This window comes from Hoplias malabaricus, chromosome 12 (genome assembly GCF_029633855.1).
Source record: "Hoplias malabaricus isolate fHopMal1 chromosome 12, fHopMal1.hap1, whole genome shotgun sequence".
NCBI classification, from domain to species: Eukaryota; Metazoa; Chordata; class Actinopteri; order Characiformes; family Erythrinidae; genus Hoplias; species Hoplias malabaricus.
In genome coordinates, this window is record NC_089811.1 from 15,777,378 (window position 1) to 15,793,771 (window position 16,394).

The window sequence follows — 16,394 nt, forward strand, 5'->3', positions numbered from 1 at the left end:
ACAAAGGACGATATCACTGCCACAGTTAGAGGTCTGAGGCACAAAGGAGGAAGACCCCTGAACACCGGGGTCGCTCTCCAGTATGTCAGAAACAATATCTTCACCGCCTCCTCCGGTAGCAGGCGACTAGAGGGTGTGCCACAGATGTTGATCCTGCTGAATAGTGGAAGCTCATTTGACAATGTAGATGCCCCAGCCTCTGCTCTGAAGGATCTGGGAGTCATGACACTGGCAATAGGATCAAGGGGCTCTGATAGCAGGGAACTGCAGAGGATTTCATATGACCCTAGCAATGCACTGTCTGTTCCAGACTTCACTGAGCTCCCAAATGTGCAAGAGCATATTTTGGCCTCTGTTGATGCAGTCCTTGCTCCCCTCACTACAGCGTCGCCAACACCATCTGGTATGACTTTGTGAAACTCTTATATTATTGCCTCTACCATTACCGTTTTATTTGAATGTTTGTTTTTGACTGTTTGTTTTTGACTATTGTTTTACCCACACCATTTTTTGGGGGAAATTGTAATGGATGGCACTTGTGATTTGTGTTGTTGAGTTTTGTATCCTTAAGGTAAATTATGAAATCGATTTGGAAGTTTCTGCGTAACTTTTTTACCACCAACTGATGGATTTTAACAAATGCTATTGTTGTCTTTCTAGTTGATTATGAAATCTCAAGAAAAGATGTGGTCTTCCTGCTGGATGGTTCAGATGGCACTAGAAGTGCATTCCCAGCCATGCTTGACTTTGTAAGAAAAGTTGTTGAAAAATTCAACATAGAGGACAGTAGAGACCGTGTTTCGGTGGTGCAGTACAGCAGAGACCCTGAGGTCCATTTCTATTTGAATAGTTACTCAGCAAAGGCAGACATACTTGATGCCATCAAGAGTCTAAGACACAGAGGTGGGAGACCCCTCAATGTGGGGTCAGCTCTCCAGTACGCAAGAGTCAGTGTCTTCACTTCCTCTGCTGGCAGTAGACGTCAACAGGGTGTTCCACAGATTCTCGTCCTGCTCAGTGGATCAAGGTCAAACGATAATTTCGACACGCCTGCCTCTGCTTTAAAAGAAAGTGGGGTCTTAATTCTTGGTGTTGGGACCAGGAATTCAAGCAGAGAGCTTCAGAGAATTGTCAGTGATCCTTCTTATGCTCATTCTGTTCCTGAGTTCTCTGAGCTTCCCAATGTCCAGCAGCAGTTGTTCACCTCTCTCAGAAGTGTTGTATTAGACGTAACGCCAGTGACACCTACAGTCATAGGTAAGGCTGAGTGAAACAAACATTTTATAAATGACCAGAGTGGAGAAGGCACAGCTGAATATGTGCATGCTGAGATTTTCCATTTAAGTTAGCCATGTGATTCTACAGATGGTTGTGCATAGTGAAATGGTGAGGCAAGATTAAGTGTAGGCTTTTCTGTGTTGGCTTCATAATTTTTCTTTACTTCCAGAAGCACTTAATTACAATTTTTATATACAAATGTTTTGGTGGTCTCTGATCATCTGTCGGATTCTTGCCAAAAAATAAGCATGCGTTCCAGCTTGCATTTGATCTTCAGCAATAGTGCATGCTACCCGCACTGAGTTTAGCCAATTGTACCAAAACTGGGGGATGGGTAACATATTTATTGTGACTGGTTGGGACCAGGGAGCGAGATCTGATAGTGATTTTATTCACAATTTATGTAGACAAAACCAAAATTCCACATTTCAGAAATGGACAGCGGATGTTGAAATGACACTGTTTTGTATTTTGCCATCTGTAGTTCAGCAAACAATGACCAGAAGAGACGTAGTATTCCTGTTGGATGGTTCCGACAGCACTAGGAGCTCTTTCCCGGCAATGCGTGACTTTATTGAAAGAATGGTGAAGAGACTGCATGTGTCTGAGGGGAGAGACCGTGTGTCTGTAGTCCAATTCAGTAGAGATCCGGAGGCCTACTTCTACCTTAACACATATACAACCAACGAGAGCGTTCTCAACACTGTTCGAGGTCTACGGCACAAGGGAGGGAGACCCCTCAATACAGGAGCAGCTCTCCAATATGTGAGGGACAACGTCTTTACTGCCTCTTCTGGAAGCAGGCGTCTAGAAGGGGTGCCTCAGTTACTGATTTTGCTGAGTGGTGGAAGGTCATTTGATAACGTTGACACACCAGCCTCTTCCCTGAAGGAGCTTGGAGTCTTGACTTTTGCTGTAGGATCAAGGGGTTCTGATAGTAGAGAGCTGCAAAAGATTACACATGACCCCAATTTTGCACTTTCGGTGACAGATTTTGCGGATCTCCCCAATGTTCAAGAGCAGCTTTTCTCCAGCATTAGCACTGTCGTCGTAGAGGCTACGACTGTCTCTCCAACACTGATAGGTAAGACAAAGGCAGTGCTATTTCACACTGTCTTCAATGGACCAGATTTTCCTCAAATAACTTCTGACATTTTTTGACGTAAAGAACATTTGAGTTAAGAACATGTGTGCAGTGTTTAAAACATTAACATCACATGAAACACGTAACAACACTTAAAACAACATCACGGTTTATTTGAGCAGTGCAAACATGGAAATCGTGTTGCAAACTTGTTTACCGTGCTCTACTTTTTCCAACTTTAATCTCCATAGTTGAGCCTGCAGCACAAAGGAGAGATGTTGTGTTCCTGCTGGATGGGTCAGATGGCACCCGCAGTGGGTTCTCTGCAATGAAGGACTTTGTTGTAAGGCTAGTGGAAAAGTTGAATGTGGCAGAGAACAAAGACCGTGTTGCTGTAGTCCAGTACAGCAGAGAAGCAGAGACTAATTTCTATCTAAACACGTATACGACAAAGGACGATATCACTGCCACAGTTAGAGGTCTGAGGCACAAAGGAGGAAGACCCCTGAACACCGGGGTCGCTCTCCAGTATGTCAGAAACAATATCTTCACCGCCTCCTCCGGTAGCAGGCGACTAGAGGGTGTGCCACAGATGTTGATCCTGCTGAATAGTGGAAGCTCATTTGACAATGTAGATGCCCCAGCCTCTGCTCTGAAGGATCTGGGAGTCATGACACTGGCAATAGGATCAAGGGGCTCTGATAGCAGGGAACTGCAGAGGATTTCATATGACCCTAGCAATGCACTGTCTGTTCCAGACTTCACTGAGCTCCCAAATGTGCAAGAGCATATTTTGGCCTCTGTTGATGCAGTCCTTGCTCCCCTCACTACAGCGTCGCCAACACCATCTGGTATGACTTTGTGAAACTCTTATATTATTGCCTCTACCATTACCGTTTTATTTGAATGTTTGTTTTTGACTGTTTGTTTTTGACTATTGTTTTACCCACACCATTTTTTGGGGGAAATTGTAATGGATGGCACTTGTGATTTGTGTTGTTGAGTTTTGTATCCTTAAGGTAAATTATGAAATCGATTTGGAAGTTTCTGCGTAACTTTTTTACCACCAACTGATGGATTTTAACAAATGCTATTGTTGTCTTTCTAGTTGATTATGAAATCTCAAGAAAAGATGTGGTCTTCCTGCTGGATGGTTCAGATGGCACTAGAAGTGCATTCCCAGCCATGCTTGACTTTGTAAGAAAAGTTGTTGAAAAATTCAACATAGAGGACAGTAGAGACCGTGTTTCGGTGGTGCAGTACAGCAGAGACCCTGAGGTCCATTTCTATTTGAATAGTTACTCAGCAAAGGCAGACATACTTGATGCCATCAAGAGTCTAAGACACAGAGGTGGGAGACCCCTCAATGTGGGGTCAGCTCTCCAGTACGCAAGAGTCAGTGTCTTCACTTCCTCTGCTGGCAGTAGACGTCAACAGGGTGTTCCACAGATTCTCGTCCTGCTCAGTGGATCAAGGTCAAACGATAATTTCGACACGCCTGCCTCTGCTTTAAAAGAAAGTGGGGTCTTAATTCTTGGTGTTGGGACCAGGAATTCAAGCAGAGAGCTTCAGAGAATTGTCAGTGATCCTTCTTATGCTCATTCTGTTCCTGAGTTCTCTGAGCTTCCCAATGTCCAGCAGCAGTTGTTCACCTCTCTCAGAAGTGTTGTATTAGACGTAACGCCAGTGACACCTACAGTCATAGGTAAGGCTGAGTGAAACAAACATTTTATAAATGACCAGAGTGGAGAAGGCACAGCTGAATATGTGCATGCTGAGATTTTCCATTTAAGTTAGCCATGTGATTCTACAGATGGTTGTGCATAGTGAAATGGTGAGGCAAGATTAAGTGTAGGCTTTTCTGTGTTGGCTTCATAATTTTTCTTTACTTCCAGAAGCACTTAATTACAATTTTTATATACAAATGTTTTGGTGGTCTCTGATCATCTGTCGGATTCTTGCCAAAAAATAAGCATGCGTTCCAGCTTGCATTTGATCTTCAGCAATAGTGCATGCTACCCGCACTGAGTTTAGCCAATTGTACCAAAACTGGGGGATGGGTAACATATTTATTGTGACTGGTTGGGACCAGGGAGCGAGATCTGATAGTGATTTTATTCACAATTTATGTAGACAAAACCAAAATTCCACATTTCAGAAATGGACAGCGGATGTTGAAATGACACTGTTTTGTATTTTGCCATCTGTAGTTCAGCAAACAATGACCAGAAGAGACGTAGTATTCCTGTTGGATGGTTCCGACAGCACTAGGAGCTCTTTCCCGGCAATGCGTGACTTTATTGAAAGAATGGTGAAGAGACTGCATGTGTCTGAGGGGAGAGACCGTGTGTCTGTAGTCCAATTCAGTAGAGATCCGGAGGCCTACTTCTACCTTAACACATATACAACCAACGAGAGCGTTCTCAACACTGTTCGAGGTCTGCGGCACAAGGGAGGGAGACCCCTCAATACAGGAGCAGCTCTGCAATATGTGAGGGACAACGTCTTTACTGCCTCTTCTGGAAGCAGGCGTCTAGAAGGGGTGCCTCAGTTACTGATTTTGCTGAGTGGTGGAAGGTCATTTGATAACGTTGACACACCAGCCTCTTCCCTGAAGGAGCTTGGAGTCTTGACTTTTGCTGTAGGATCAAGGGGTTCTGATAGTAGAGAGCTGCAAAAGATTACACATGACCCCAATTTTGCACTTTCGGTGACAGATTTTGCGGATCTCCCCAATGTTCAAGAGCAGCTTTTCTCCAGCATTAGCACTGTCGTCGTAGAGGCTACGACTGTCTCTCCAACACTGATAGGTAAGACAAAGGCAGTGCTATTTCACACTGTCTTCAATGGACCAGATTTTCCTCAAATAACTTCTGACGTTTTTTGACGTAAAGAACATTTGAGTTAAGAACATGTGTGCAGTGTTTAAAACATTAACATCACATGAAACACGTAACAACACTTAAAACAACATCACGGTTTATTTGAGCAGTGCAAACATGGAAATCGTGTTGCAAACTTGTTTACCGTGCTCTACTTTTTCCAACTTTAATCTCCATAGTTGAGCCTGCAGCACAAAGGAGAGATGTTGTGTTCCTGCTGGATGGGTCAGATGGCACCCGCAGTGGGTTCTCTGCAATGAAGGACTTTGTTGTAAGGCTAGTGGAAAAGTTGAATGTGGCAGAGAACAAAGACCGTGTTGCTGTAGTCCAGTACAGCAGAGAAGCAGAGACTAATTTCTATCTAAACACGTATACGACAAAGGACGATATCACTGCCACAGTTAGAGGTCTGAGGCACAAAGGAGGAAGACCCCTGAACACCGGGGTCGCTCTCCAGTATGTCAGAAACAATATCTTCACCGCCTCCTCCGGTAGCAGGCGACTAGAGGGTGTGCCACAGATGTTGATCCTGCTGAATAGTGGAAGCTCATTTGACAATGTAGATGCCCCAGCCTCTGCTCTGAAGGATCTGGGAGTCATGACACTGGCAATAGGATCAAGGGGCTCTGATAGCAGGGAACTGCAGAGGATTTCATATGACCCTAGCAATGCACTGTCTGTTCCAGACTTCACTGAGCTCCCAAATGTGCAAGAGCATATTTTGGCCTCTGTTGATGCAGTCCTTGCTCCCCTCACTACAGCGTCGCCAACACCATCTGGTATGACTTTGTGAAACTCTTATATTATTGCCTCTACCATTACCGTTTTATTTGAATGTTTGTTTTTGACTGTTTGTTTTTGACTATTGTTTTACCCACACCATTTTTGGGGGGAAATTGTAATGGATGGCACTTGTGATTTGTGTTGTTGAGTTTTGTATCCTTAAGGTAAATTATGAAATCGATTTGGAAGTTTCTGCGTAACTTTTTTACCACCAACTGATGGATTTTAACAAATGCTATTGTTGTCTTTCTAGTCGATTATGAAATCTCAAGAAAAGATGTGGTCTTCCTGCTGGATGGTTCAAATGGCACTAGAAGTGCATTCCCAGCCATGGTTGACTTTGTAAGTAAAGTTGTTGAAAAATTCAACATAGAGGACAGCAGAGACCGTGTTTCGGTGGTGCAGTACAGCAGAGACCCTGAGGTCCATTTCTATTTGAATAGTTACTCAGCAAAGGCAGACATACTTGATGCCATCAAGAGTCTAAGACACAGAGGTGGGAGACCCCTCAATGTGGGGTCAGCTCTCCAGTACGCAAGAGTCAGTGTCTTCACTTCCTCTGCTGGCAGTAGACGTCAACAGGGTGTTCCACAGATTCTCGTCCTGTTCAGTGGATCAAGGTCAAACGATAATTTCGACACGCCTGCCTCTGCTTTAAAAGAAAGTGGGGTCTTAATTCTTGGTGTTGGGACCAGGAATTCAAGCAGAGAGCTTCAGAGAATTGTCAGTGATCCTTCTTATGCTCATTCTGTTTCTGAGTTCTCTGAGCTTCCCAATGTCCAGCAGCAGTTGTTCACGTCTCTCAGAAGTGTTGTATTAGACGTAATGCCAGTGACACCTACAGTCATAGGTAAGGCTGAGTGAAACAAACATTTTATAAATGACCAGAGTGGAGAAGGCACAGCTGAATATGTGCATGCTGAGATTTTCCATTTAAGTTAGCCATGTGATTCTACAGATGGTTGTGCATAGTGAAATGGTGAGGCAAGATTAAGTGTAGGCTTTTCTGTGTTGGCTTCATAATTTTTCTTTACTTCCAGAAGCACTTAATTACAATTTTTATATACAAATGTTTTGGTGGTCTCTGATCATCTGTCGGATTCTTGCCAAAAAATAAGCATGCGTTCCAGCTTGCATTTGATCTTCAGAAATAGTGCATGCTACCCGCACTGAGTTTAGCCAATTGTACCAAAACTGGGGGATGGGTAACATATTTATTGTGACTGGTTGGGACCAGGGAGCGAGATCTGATAGTGATTTTATTCACAATTTATGTAGACAAAACCAAAATTCCACATTTCAGAAATGGACAGCGGATGTTGAAATGACACTGTTTTGTATTTTGCCATCTGTAGTTCAGCAAACAATGACCAGAAGAGACGTAGTATTCCTGTTGGATGGTTCCGACAGCACTAGGAGCTCTTTCCCGGCAATGCGTGACTTTATTGAAAGAATGGTGAAGAGACTGCATGTGTCTGAGGGGAGAGACCATGTGTCTGTAGTCCAATTCAGTAGAGATCCGGAGGCCTACTTCTACCTTAACACATATACAACCAACGAGAGCGTTCTCAACACTGTTCGAGGTCTACGGCACAAGGGAGGGAGACCCCTCAATACAGGAGCAGCTCTCCAATATGTGAGGGACAACGTCTTTACTGCCTCTTCTGGAAGCAGGCATCTAGAAGGGGTGCCTCAGTTACTGATTTTGCTGTGTGGTGGAAGGTCATTTGATAACGTTGACACACCAGCCTCTTCCCTGAAGGAGCTTGGAGTCTTGACTTTTGCTGTAGGATCAAGGGGTTCTGATAGTAGAGAGCTGCAAAAGATTACACATGACCCCAATTTTGCACTTTCGGTGACAGATTTTGCAGATCTCCCCAATGTTCAAGAGCAGCTTTTCTCCAGCATTAGCACTGTTGTCGTAGAGGCTACGACTCTCTCTCCAACACTGATAGGTAAGACAAAGGCAGTACTAATACATTTCAAGCTGTCTTCAGTGGACCAGATTTTCCGCAAATAACTTCTGACGTTTTTTGACATAAAGAACATCTGAGTTAAGAACGTGTGCAGTGTTTAAAACATGAACATCACATAAAACACATAACAACATTTAAAACAACATCACCATTTATTTGAGCAGTGCCAGCATGGAAATCGTGTTGCAAACTTGTTTACCGTGCTCTACTTTTTCCAACTTTAATCTCTATAGTTGGGCCTGCAGCACAAAGGGGAAATGTTGTGTTCCTGCTGGATGGGTCAGATGGCACCCGCAGTGGGTTCTCTGCAATGAAGGACTTTGTTGTAAGGCTAGTGGAAAAGTTGAATGTGGCAGAGGACAAAGACCGTGTTGCTGTAATCCAGTACAGCAGAGATGCCAAAACTATGGGATGGGTAACATTTCTCAAGACTGGTTGGGAAGAGGGGCAGAGATCTGATAGTGATTATATTCACAGTTTTTGAAGAGAAATCCAAAATTCCACATTTGAGAAATGGGCGGTGAATATTGATATGATACTGTTTTGCAGTTTCCCATCTGTAGTTTAGCAAAGAATGACCAGAAGAGATGTAGTATTCCTGTTGAATTTTTCTGACTGTGCTCGCAGCTGTTTTCTGGCAATGCGTGACTTTGTTGAAAGAATGGTGAAGAGACTGGATGTGTCTGAGGGGAGAGATCATGTGTCTGTAGTCCAGTTCAGTAGATATCTAGAAATTTACTTCTATATTAACACATATACAACCAACGAGAGCGTTCTCAACACTGTTCAAGGTCTACGGCACAAATGAGGGAGACCCCTCAACATGGAGCAGCTCTCCAGTATGTGAGGAACAACGTCTGTACTGCCTCTTCTGTAAGCAGACATGTAGAAAGGGGTGTCTCAGTTACTGATTTTATTGAGTGGTAGAAGGTCATTTGATAACCTTGACACACAAGTCTGTTCCCTGATACATAATGTTCTATAAAGCAATGTCACAGTTTCAATGAGCAGTGTAAATTGGGAAATCGTGTTGCAAACTAGCAGGTAGCGGGTGAGTAGAGGGTTTGCCACGGATGTTGATCCTGCTGAATAGCGGAAGGTTATTTGACAATATTAATGCCCCAGCCTCTGCTCTGAAGGATCTGGGTGTCATGATATTGGCAATAGGATCAAGGAGTTTATGGAATCAGATTTGTCTGAAATATCTCAAACATAAAACTTATAACTTGCAAACAAAATATCCAGTTCTGACATTTGTGCTACATGACTTTTGCGTGTGAGCTCTGAGTTCTGCCCGTGCAAACTGCACTAGTTTTGTGCGTGAGCTGTCTCAGTTTTGTACACCTGATCCCTGATTTTTGCAAGCAGTTTTGGCAGAAACCTCTCGCGTGAGCGGGTTTTCTCAGGGGTGCCTTTCCATTGCCTAATGACAACTCAGTTTCCAAGGTATTTTGTACTGTGCATGTGTACTCCACGTTGCAGCTCAGCAGTAGAGAGACACAGTGGAGATTTTACATAAACATGAATACTCTCTGTGATTTACTGTTTTAAAACACTGAAATACCTGCAAAGTCCGACGACATCAATGTAGATTGCTAGTTTCGTCTAAAAAAAATTTACTGTGAAAACAAACCTGTTTGTCTCTCGTAGATACAGATCTGAGGTAAATGCACAGTGATGTCTGTGTTTACTCAGGATAAAACAGAATAAATGAGCATTTATTTCTGTTTATTTGTAAAACATATTTATATGAGTGCTTGAGCTCCTGTTCACAAACCTGTATACTAACGTATTGAACCTATTCCACAATGGTTATTATGATTTAAATGCTCAAATTTTATTTTGATGATCAGAGTTACTCTGTTTTTAACAAATTTCATATGTCCATTTTGTGTTACATGAGGTCGGAGAAAAGAGAAACGTGACAATAAGGAGTGTGAGAGATGTTCCTGTTCCTTTAATATTTACACTGTTGATGCTTCTTTTTTAAGACTTCTGTAATTCGCCTCAATGTACTGGGCATCAGCTTCTGTGCAAAATCTTGAGAGATGGTAATCCATTCTTGCCTAATCGCTGCTTGGACTTGGTCAGAGTTTCTGGGTTTTTGTTTGTCTTTTTGAAGACTGACCACAGGTTCTCAATGGGATTGAGATCTGGCGAGTTTCCTGGACATGGACCCAATTTTCACTTGTCACTTGGTTATCACCTTTGCCTTGTGACATGGTGCTCCATCATGCTGTAAAAAACTGGATCTTTGGGAGGATATTTTGATACCATTCCTTATTCATGGCAGTGTTCTTAGGCAAATTTTGAGCGAACCCACTCCCCTGAATGAGAAACAACCCCACATATGAATTTGTCTCAGGATGCTTCACTGTTGGCATGACACAGGACTCATGGTAGCACTTAATTTTTCATCTCCAGACATTCATTTTTCAAGATGTCCCAACAGTCTGAATGGGGCTTTATCAGAGAAAATATCTTTACCCCAGTCCTCTGCATTCCAACCATATACTTCCTGCAGAATGTCAAATTGTCCTCGAGGATTTTCTTGAAGAGAAGTGGCTTCTTTGCTGCCTTTCTTGACACCAAGCCATCCTCCAAAAGCTTTTGACTCACTTTGCATTCAGATGCACTCACACATGCCCGCTGCCATCATAGCTGCATCGTCTTTAGGAGATGGTCCTGATGCTTGCTTGACTTTCTTGGGTGCCCTGAAAGTGCACTTGAAGCACTCTCCTTGAAGTTCTTGATGATTCTATAAATAGTTGATTGGGGTGCTATCTTACAAGCAGCAATGTTCTTGTTTGTGGAAACCCCTTTCATTCAATGCAATGTTAACTGGAAGTATTTAAGGTTAACAGATGAAAATTTAAAAGTACCACTACTCTTCTGTCTGCTCTTTTAATCAGCATGACAGAGTGATATCAGCTTTCTTGTCCTCATTAACATTTTCTCCTGAGCTAACATGATCATCACTGAAATGCAATAATTTTTGTGATAAGGTTATTTTCATGACAGGGAATGACTTTGAAATAAATTTAAATTAATCTAATCACTATTCACAATCTAGGGTTAATACAAATTGCCACCATAAAAACTGAGGCAGCAAACTTTGTGAAGAATTTGTGCCATTCTCAAAACTTTTGGCCACGATTGTACACTCCAGTTGTTTGTTAAAATCTTGTCTGAAAAAGTACAATGAGGAAGGTCAGACATTGGCCACATGCAATTTTTCTTTACAGATTTTCTAACTGTATACATTTGATTTATTTACTCATTATGTTTCTGTAACCACGTTATCCTGTTCAGCATTGTGATACAGAGTGTACCCGGAATCACTGGGCACAAGGCAGGAACACACCCTAGGGTCACAGTCCATCACAAAGCATCATAGATTCATGTAGTCACTAGCACATTCAGTCTATGGACACTCATATACAGACAATTAACATATTAGCATGTGTTTTTGTATTGTAGGAGGAAACCAGAGCACCTGTAGGTAATCTGTGCAGATAAAGGGAGAACACACTGCACTCCTTACAGGCAGGGAGCTAAGGCAGGGATTAAACTCACAACCACAGGACTCTGGAGCAGTGAATATGACTGTCTTATATACATTTCAGTTATGCTGTATTTTATATATACATCAGTAGCCACTATAATAAAACTGTAGCCACACCAAAAAACATGGCCAGTTAACCTGAATGGGCAAAGGTATGGGTACACAAAAAAGCCTTCATGCCAAGTTCATCTAGGTCTGTGTTTCCTAAAGGTTTCTTCAGTGCCCTTTTATTAGATAAAAATATTTTCAAGCCTGACACACAGTAGTAAAAAAAAAAAAAAAAATTCCAATTTCTTAATGAACCAAACAAATTAATGTGAAAAAGCAGTTATGGTGGAATTATTACAAGTGACATGCATTGCACATAAGCTCACACCTCCAATGTCCCCCATTTTGGGAACCACTGATCTAGGTGAACATTAATGCATATTTAGGTTGTGTGACACATACAAGGGGCAATTTCCAGCACAATACCCTGCCATAATTTAATTGAACATATGTATAGCCAGCTTTTAATTTTTAACCCTAGCTACTGAACTGTTAGTTAATGGCAACTACAATCACTGTCTTGTGCATTTTTAAGTATAGGATATGACAAATATTAGCAAGAAATAATTAAAATTGTACTGCGTTTGGAATTCTCAGTAGAACAGAAATGAAGATCAAATCAAATCAAATTTATTTATATAGCGCTTTTCACAACTGATGTTGTCACAAAGCAGCTTCACAGAATTCCAGTAAGACAAAGATTTGACATGAAATGTAAAAACAAATGTAAAACCCTCAAGTGAGCAAGCCAGGGGCGTCAGTGGCAGGGAAAAACTCCCCCAGCTGAGGAAGAAACCTTGGGAGGAACCAAGGCTCACAAGGGGTGACCCATCCTCCTCTGGTCAATCTACTGGTGATGATAGTTAGTAGTCCATGAGAACTTCAGTGTAGGGACAGCTTCAAGGCACTTGGTGGTTGCTGGAGCGTGGGCAGCTGGTCTGAAGCGTGGAGGAGGATCTCGACAGTCATCCATCAGTGTCCAGACAGACAGGTGGGCAGTTGTTTACTCGGAAAGATGTAAAGGGATGGAATTAGCTTTGAACTGTTTTGTGTTTGTAAAGTAGAAAATATGAAAATTTCCAGAGTGTGGCTAATGACTCCGGCAGATCTGACTATGACAGCTTTAATTAAAAGGAGAGAACCAGAAGGACACACAGACACTGGAGCATCCTGAAACACTGGCATCCCTCCGCTCCACCGTCAACAAACCTGAGTGATCGGGAGAAGCGGCGGGACGACAGCACCAGCGTCTCAGTTTACTATAATTCCCTGTGTCCATTCTCCCGGATCTGCCGCCTTTATCTATGGGGGAGCATTAGCTACCAAAAGATAAACTAAACAGATGTGTTTTTAGCCTAGATTTGAAGATTGCGACTGTGTCTGAGTCCCGAACATTTTCTGGAAGATCATTCCAGAGTCTGGGGGCTTTATAAGAAAAGGCTCTTCCCCCAGCTGAGGCCTTCTGAATTCTGGGAACAATTAAAAATCCAGTATTCTGTGATCTGAGTGAACGTGGAGGCTCATAATAGGAAATTGTATCTTGAAGATATTCAGGAGCAAGCCCATGTAGAGCTTTATATGTTAATAATAAAATTTTGTAGTCAATGCGGAATTTAACAGGCAGCCAATGAAGTGATGATAAAACTGGGCTGATATGTTCAAATTTTCTAGTATTAGTGAGGACCCTAGCTGCAGCATTTTGAGCTAGTTGAAGTTTTCTTAAATTGCTGCTGGTGCATCCTGACAGTAGTGCGTTACAGTAGTCAAGCCTTGAAGTAATAAAGGCATGTACTAATGTTTCTGCGTCCTGAAGGGATAAGGCATTTCTAATCTTAGCAATATTGCGAAGATGTAAAAAAGCTGTCCTAGTGATACTACCTATGTGTTGATCAAATGATAATTCCGGGTCAATTATGACACCAAGATTTTTTGCTGCTGAACCAGGTTTAACTGGAAATTCAGCTAGATTTAAAATTAAAACTGATAATTTATTTCTTGCCACTTTTGGACCCAAAAGCAGGACCTCTGTTTTGTTGCTGTTTAGAAGGAGGAAGTTACGCAACATCCAGCCTTTCACGTATTTTACACAGTCCTCTATTTTCTTTAATCTGTGTTTGTCATCGGGCTTGGCTGAAATATACAATTGTGTGTTGTCTGCGTAACGGTGAAAGTTAATGTCATGGTTTCTTATAACTGTGGTTATAAGACCTAGCGGTAAAATGTATAATGTAAATAATAATGGTCCTAAAATAGAGCCTTGTGGAATTCCAAATCTTACTTTAGAATAATTTGAATTTAGATTGTTTACTTTTACGAATTGATAACGTTCCGTTAAGTAAGATTTGAACCATAATAGGGCTGTCCCTGTGATTACAACCATGTTTTCTAACCTTTCTATGAGAATATTGTGGTCTATTGTATCGAAGGCTGCACTTAGGTCAAGAAGCACCAACAGGGATACGTGGCCTTGATCAGAGGCAAGAAGAAGACCATTTGTTATCTTGACTAGAGCTGTCTCTGTACTATGATGTTGCCTGAATCCAGATTGGAATTTTTCATATATATGATTCTTATGTAGATATGAACTAAGTTGTTGGGCCACAGCTCTTTCTAAGATCTTGGACAGAAATGGCAAATTAGAAATAGGCCTGTAATTAGACAGTGTACTAGCATCAAGATTTGGTTTCTTGATCATAGGTTTAATAACTGCTAGTTTAAAAGCTTTGGGTACATGGCCGAGACTAAGGGATGAGTTTACTATAGTTAAAAGAGGATCAATAATAGCTGGTAGTACTTCTTTGAGCAACTTTGTGGGAATTGCATCAAGTGTGCAAGTTGTACAGTTTGCGGAGGTGATAATCTTTATCTATTGGGGAGCATTAATTACCAAAACTAAACTAAACAAATTAGTTTTTAGCCTAGATTTGAAGAAAGCAACTGTGTCTGAGTCCTGAATATTTTGGGGAAGATCTTTCCAGAGTTGAGGGGATTTATAAGAAAAACTCTTCCCCAAGCTGAGGTCTTCTGAATTCTGGGAACTATTAAAAAATCCAATACTCTGTGATCTGAGTAATCGTGGAGGCTCATAATAGGAAATAGTATCTTGAAGGTATTCAGGAGCGAGCCCATGTAGGGCTTTATAAATTAATAACAGAATTTTGTAATCAATGCAGAATTTAATAGGCAGCCAATGAAGTGATGATAGAACTGGACTGATATGTTCAAATTTTCTAGTTTTAGTGAGGACCCTGGCTGCAGCATTTTGAACTACTTGAAGTTTTTGAAGCAGAAGTAAATTTCTGCTTGTGCATCCTGATAGTAGTGCATTACAATAGTCAAGCCTTGCAGTAATAAAGGCAAGTACAAATGTTTCTGCGTCATGCAGGGAAAAGGCATTTTTAATCTTGGCGATTTTGTGAAGATGTAAATAAGCTATCCTAGTGATACTGCCTATTTGCTGATCAAATGATAAATCTGGGTCAGTTATGACACCAAGATTTTTTGCTGCTGAACCAGGTTTAACTGGAAAGTCAGCAAGATTAAAAATTAAATCTGATAATTTATTGCTTGACACCTTTGGACCCAAAATCTGGACCTCTGTTTTGTTGCTGTTTAGAAGGAGGAAGTTACGCAACATCCAGCCTTTCACGTCTTTTACAGAGTCCTCTATTATCTTTAATCTGTGTTTGTCATTGGGCTTGGCCGAAATACAATTGTGTGTCGTCTGCATAACAGTGAAAATTAATGTCATGGTTTCTTATGACTGTGCCTAGCGGTAACATGTATAATGTAAATCATAGTGGTCCTAAAATAGAGCCTTGTGGTATTCCAAATCTTACTTTAGAATAATTTGAAGATAAATCGTTTACTTTTACAAATTGATAACATTCCATTAAGTAAGATTTGAATCATAACTGCTAGTTTAAAAGCTTTGGGTACATAGCCCAGGATAAGGAAAGTGTTTACTATAGTTAAAAGAGGATTGATAATAGCTGGTAGTACTTCTTTAAGTAATTTTGTGGGAATTGCATCAAGTGTGCAAGTTGTACAGTTTGCAGAGATGATAATCTTCTCTAGATCTAACTGCAGGAGTGGGTAAAAGGTTTCAAGTCTTTCTTTTACGATTACATTATGTTTTATATCAGCCACATCGGGTGGGGGCCAGGTCGGATTTAATACTGTGGGTTGAGTTTATTGTCTAATATTCTCAATTTTATTTACAAAAAGTCCATAAAGACTGCCGGAATTTGTTGTTCAGAACCTGTCTGATTTTTTGTAATTCTGGAAAACATACTAAACAGTACTCTAGGTACTTATAAAGTACTTATTATTGGAGATCAGCGAGGCCAGATATGCTGAGCAAGCTTTAGTGAGGGCATTTCTATTCTATATAAGGGTGTCCTTCCAGGCAGAGTGGAACACTTCCAGCTTGGTTGATTGCCATTTCCACTCTAGTTTCCATGATGTTTGTTTTAAGGTACGAGTTTTATCATTGTACCATGGGGTTAGTACATCTAGTTCCGTTGGGTCTCATGGAGTGGGAAATTGGGTTGATAGTTCTGGTATAAATTGTAGTTTTCTATAAATTGTAGGATGGTAGATATTCTGATCTTCTCTTATGTCTACTGAAAGACTGTTCTAGTGGTTTGGACCGTAATGGCTAAAAGCTGCATCACCAAAGTTTTCAGTTTTACTTTTTGGAACAATTAATTCGGAAGATCTGAAAAGGCTTGGTGGTTCATAAGCCAAGAGCATTTCTGAGAGGTTGTCCAGAAGGC

General features: G+C 41.4%; 2 protein-coding genes across 5 annotated transcripts in view; both read left to right on the forward strand.

Annotated features, from left to right (window-relative positions):
* The window catches only part of LOC136710469 (collagen alpha-3(VI) chain-like), a 163,977-nt gene that overhangs the window by 105,087 nt on the left and 42,496 nt on the right, over positions 1 to 16,394 (forward strand). The gene's annotated exons all lie outside the window — the stretch shown is intronic.
* Positions 7,394 to 8,487, forward strand: LOC136710917 (collagen alpha-3(VI) chain-like). Its single transcript, XM_066686814.1, has 2 exons — positions 7,394 to 7,982; positions 8,237 to 8,487. The coding sequence occupies exons 1-2, from the start codon at positions 7,394 to 7,396 to the stop codon at positions 8,485 to 8,487; spliced, it is 840 nt and encodes a 279-aa protein (XP_066542911.1).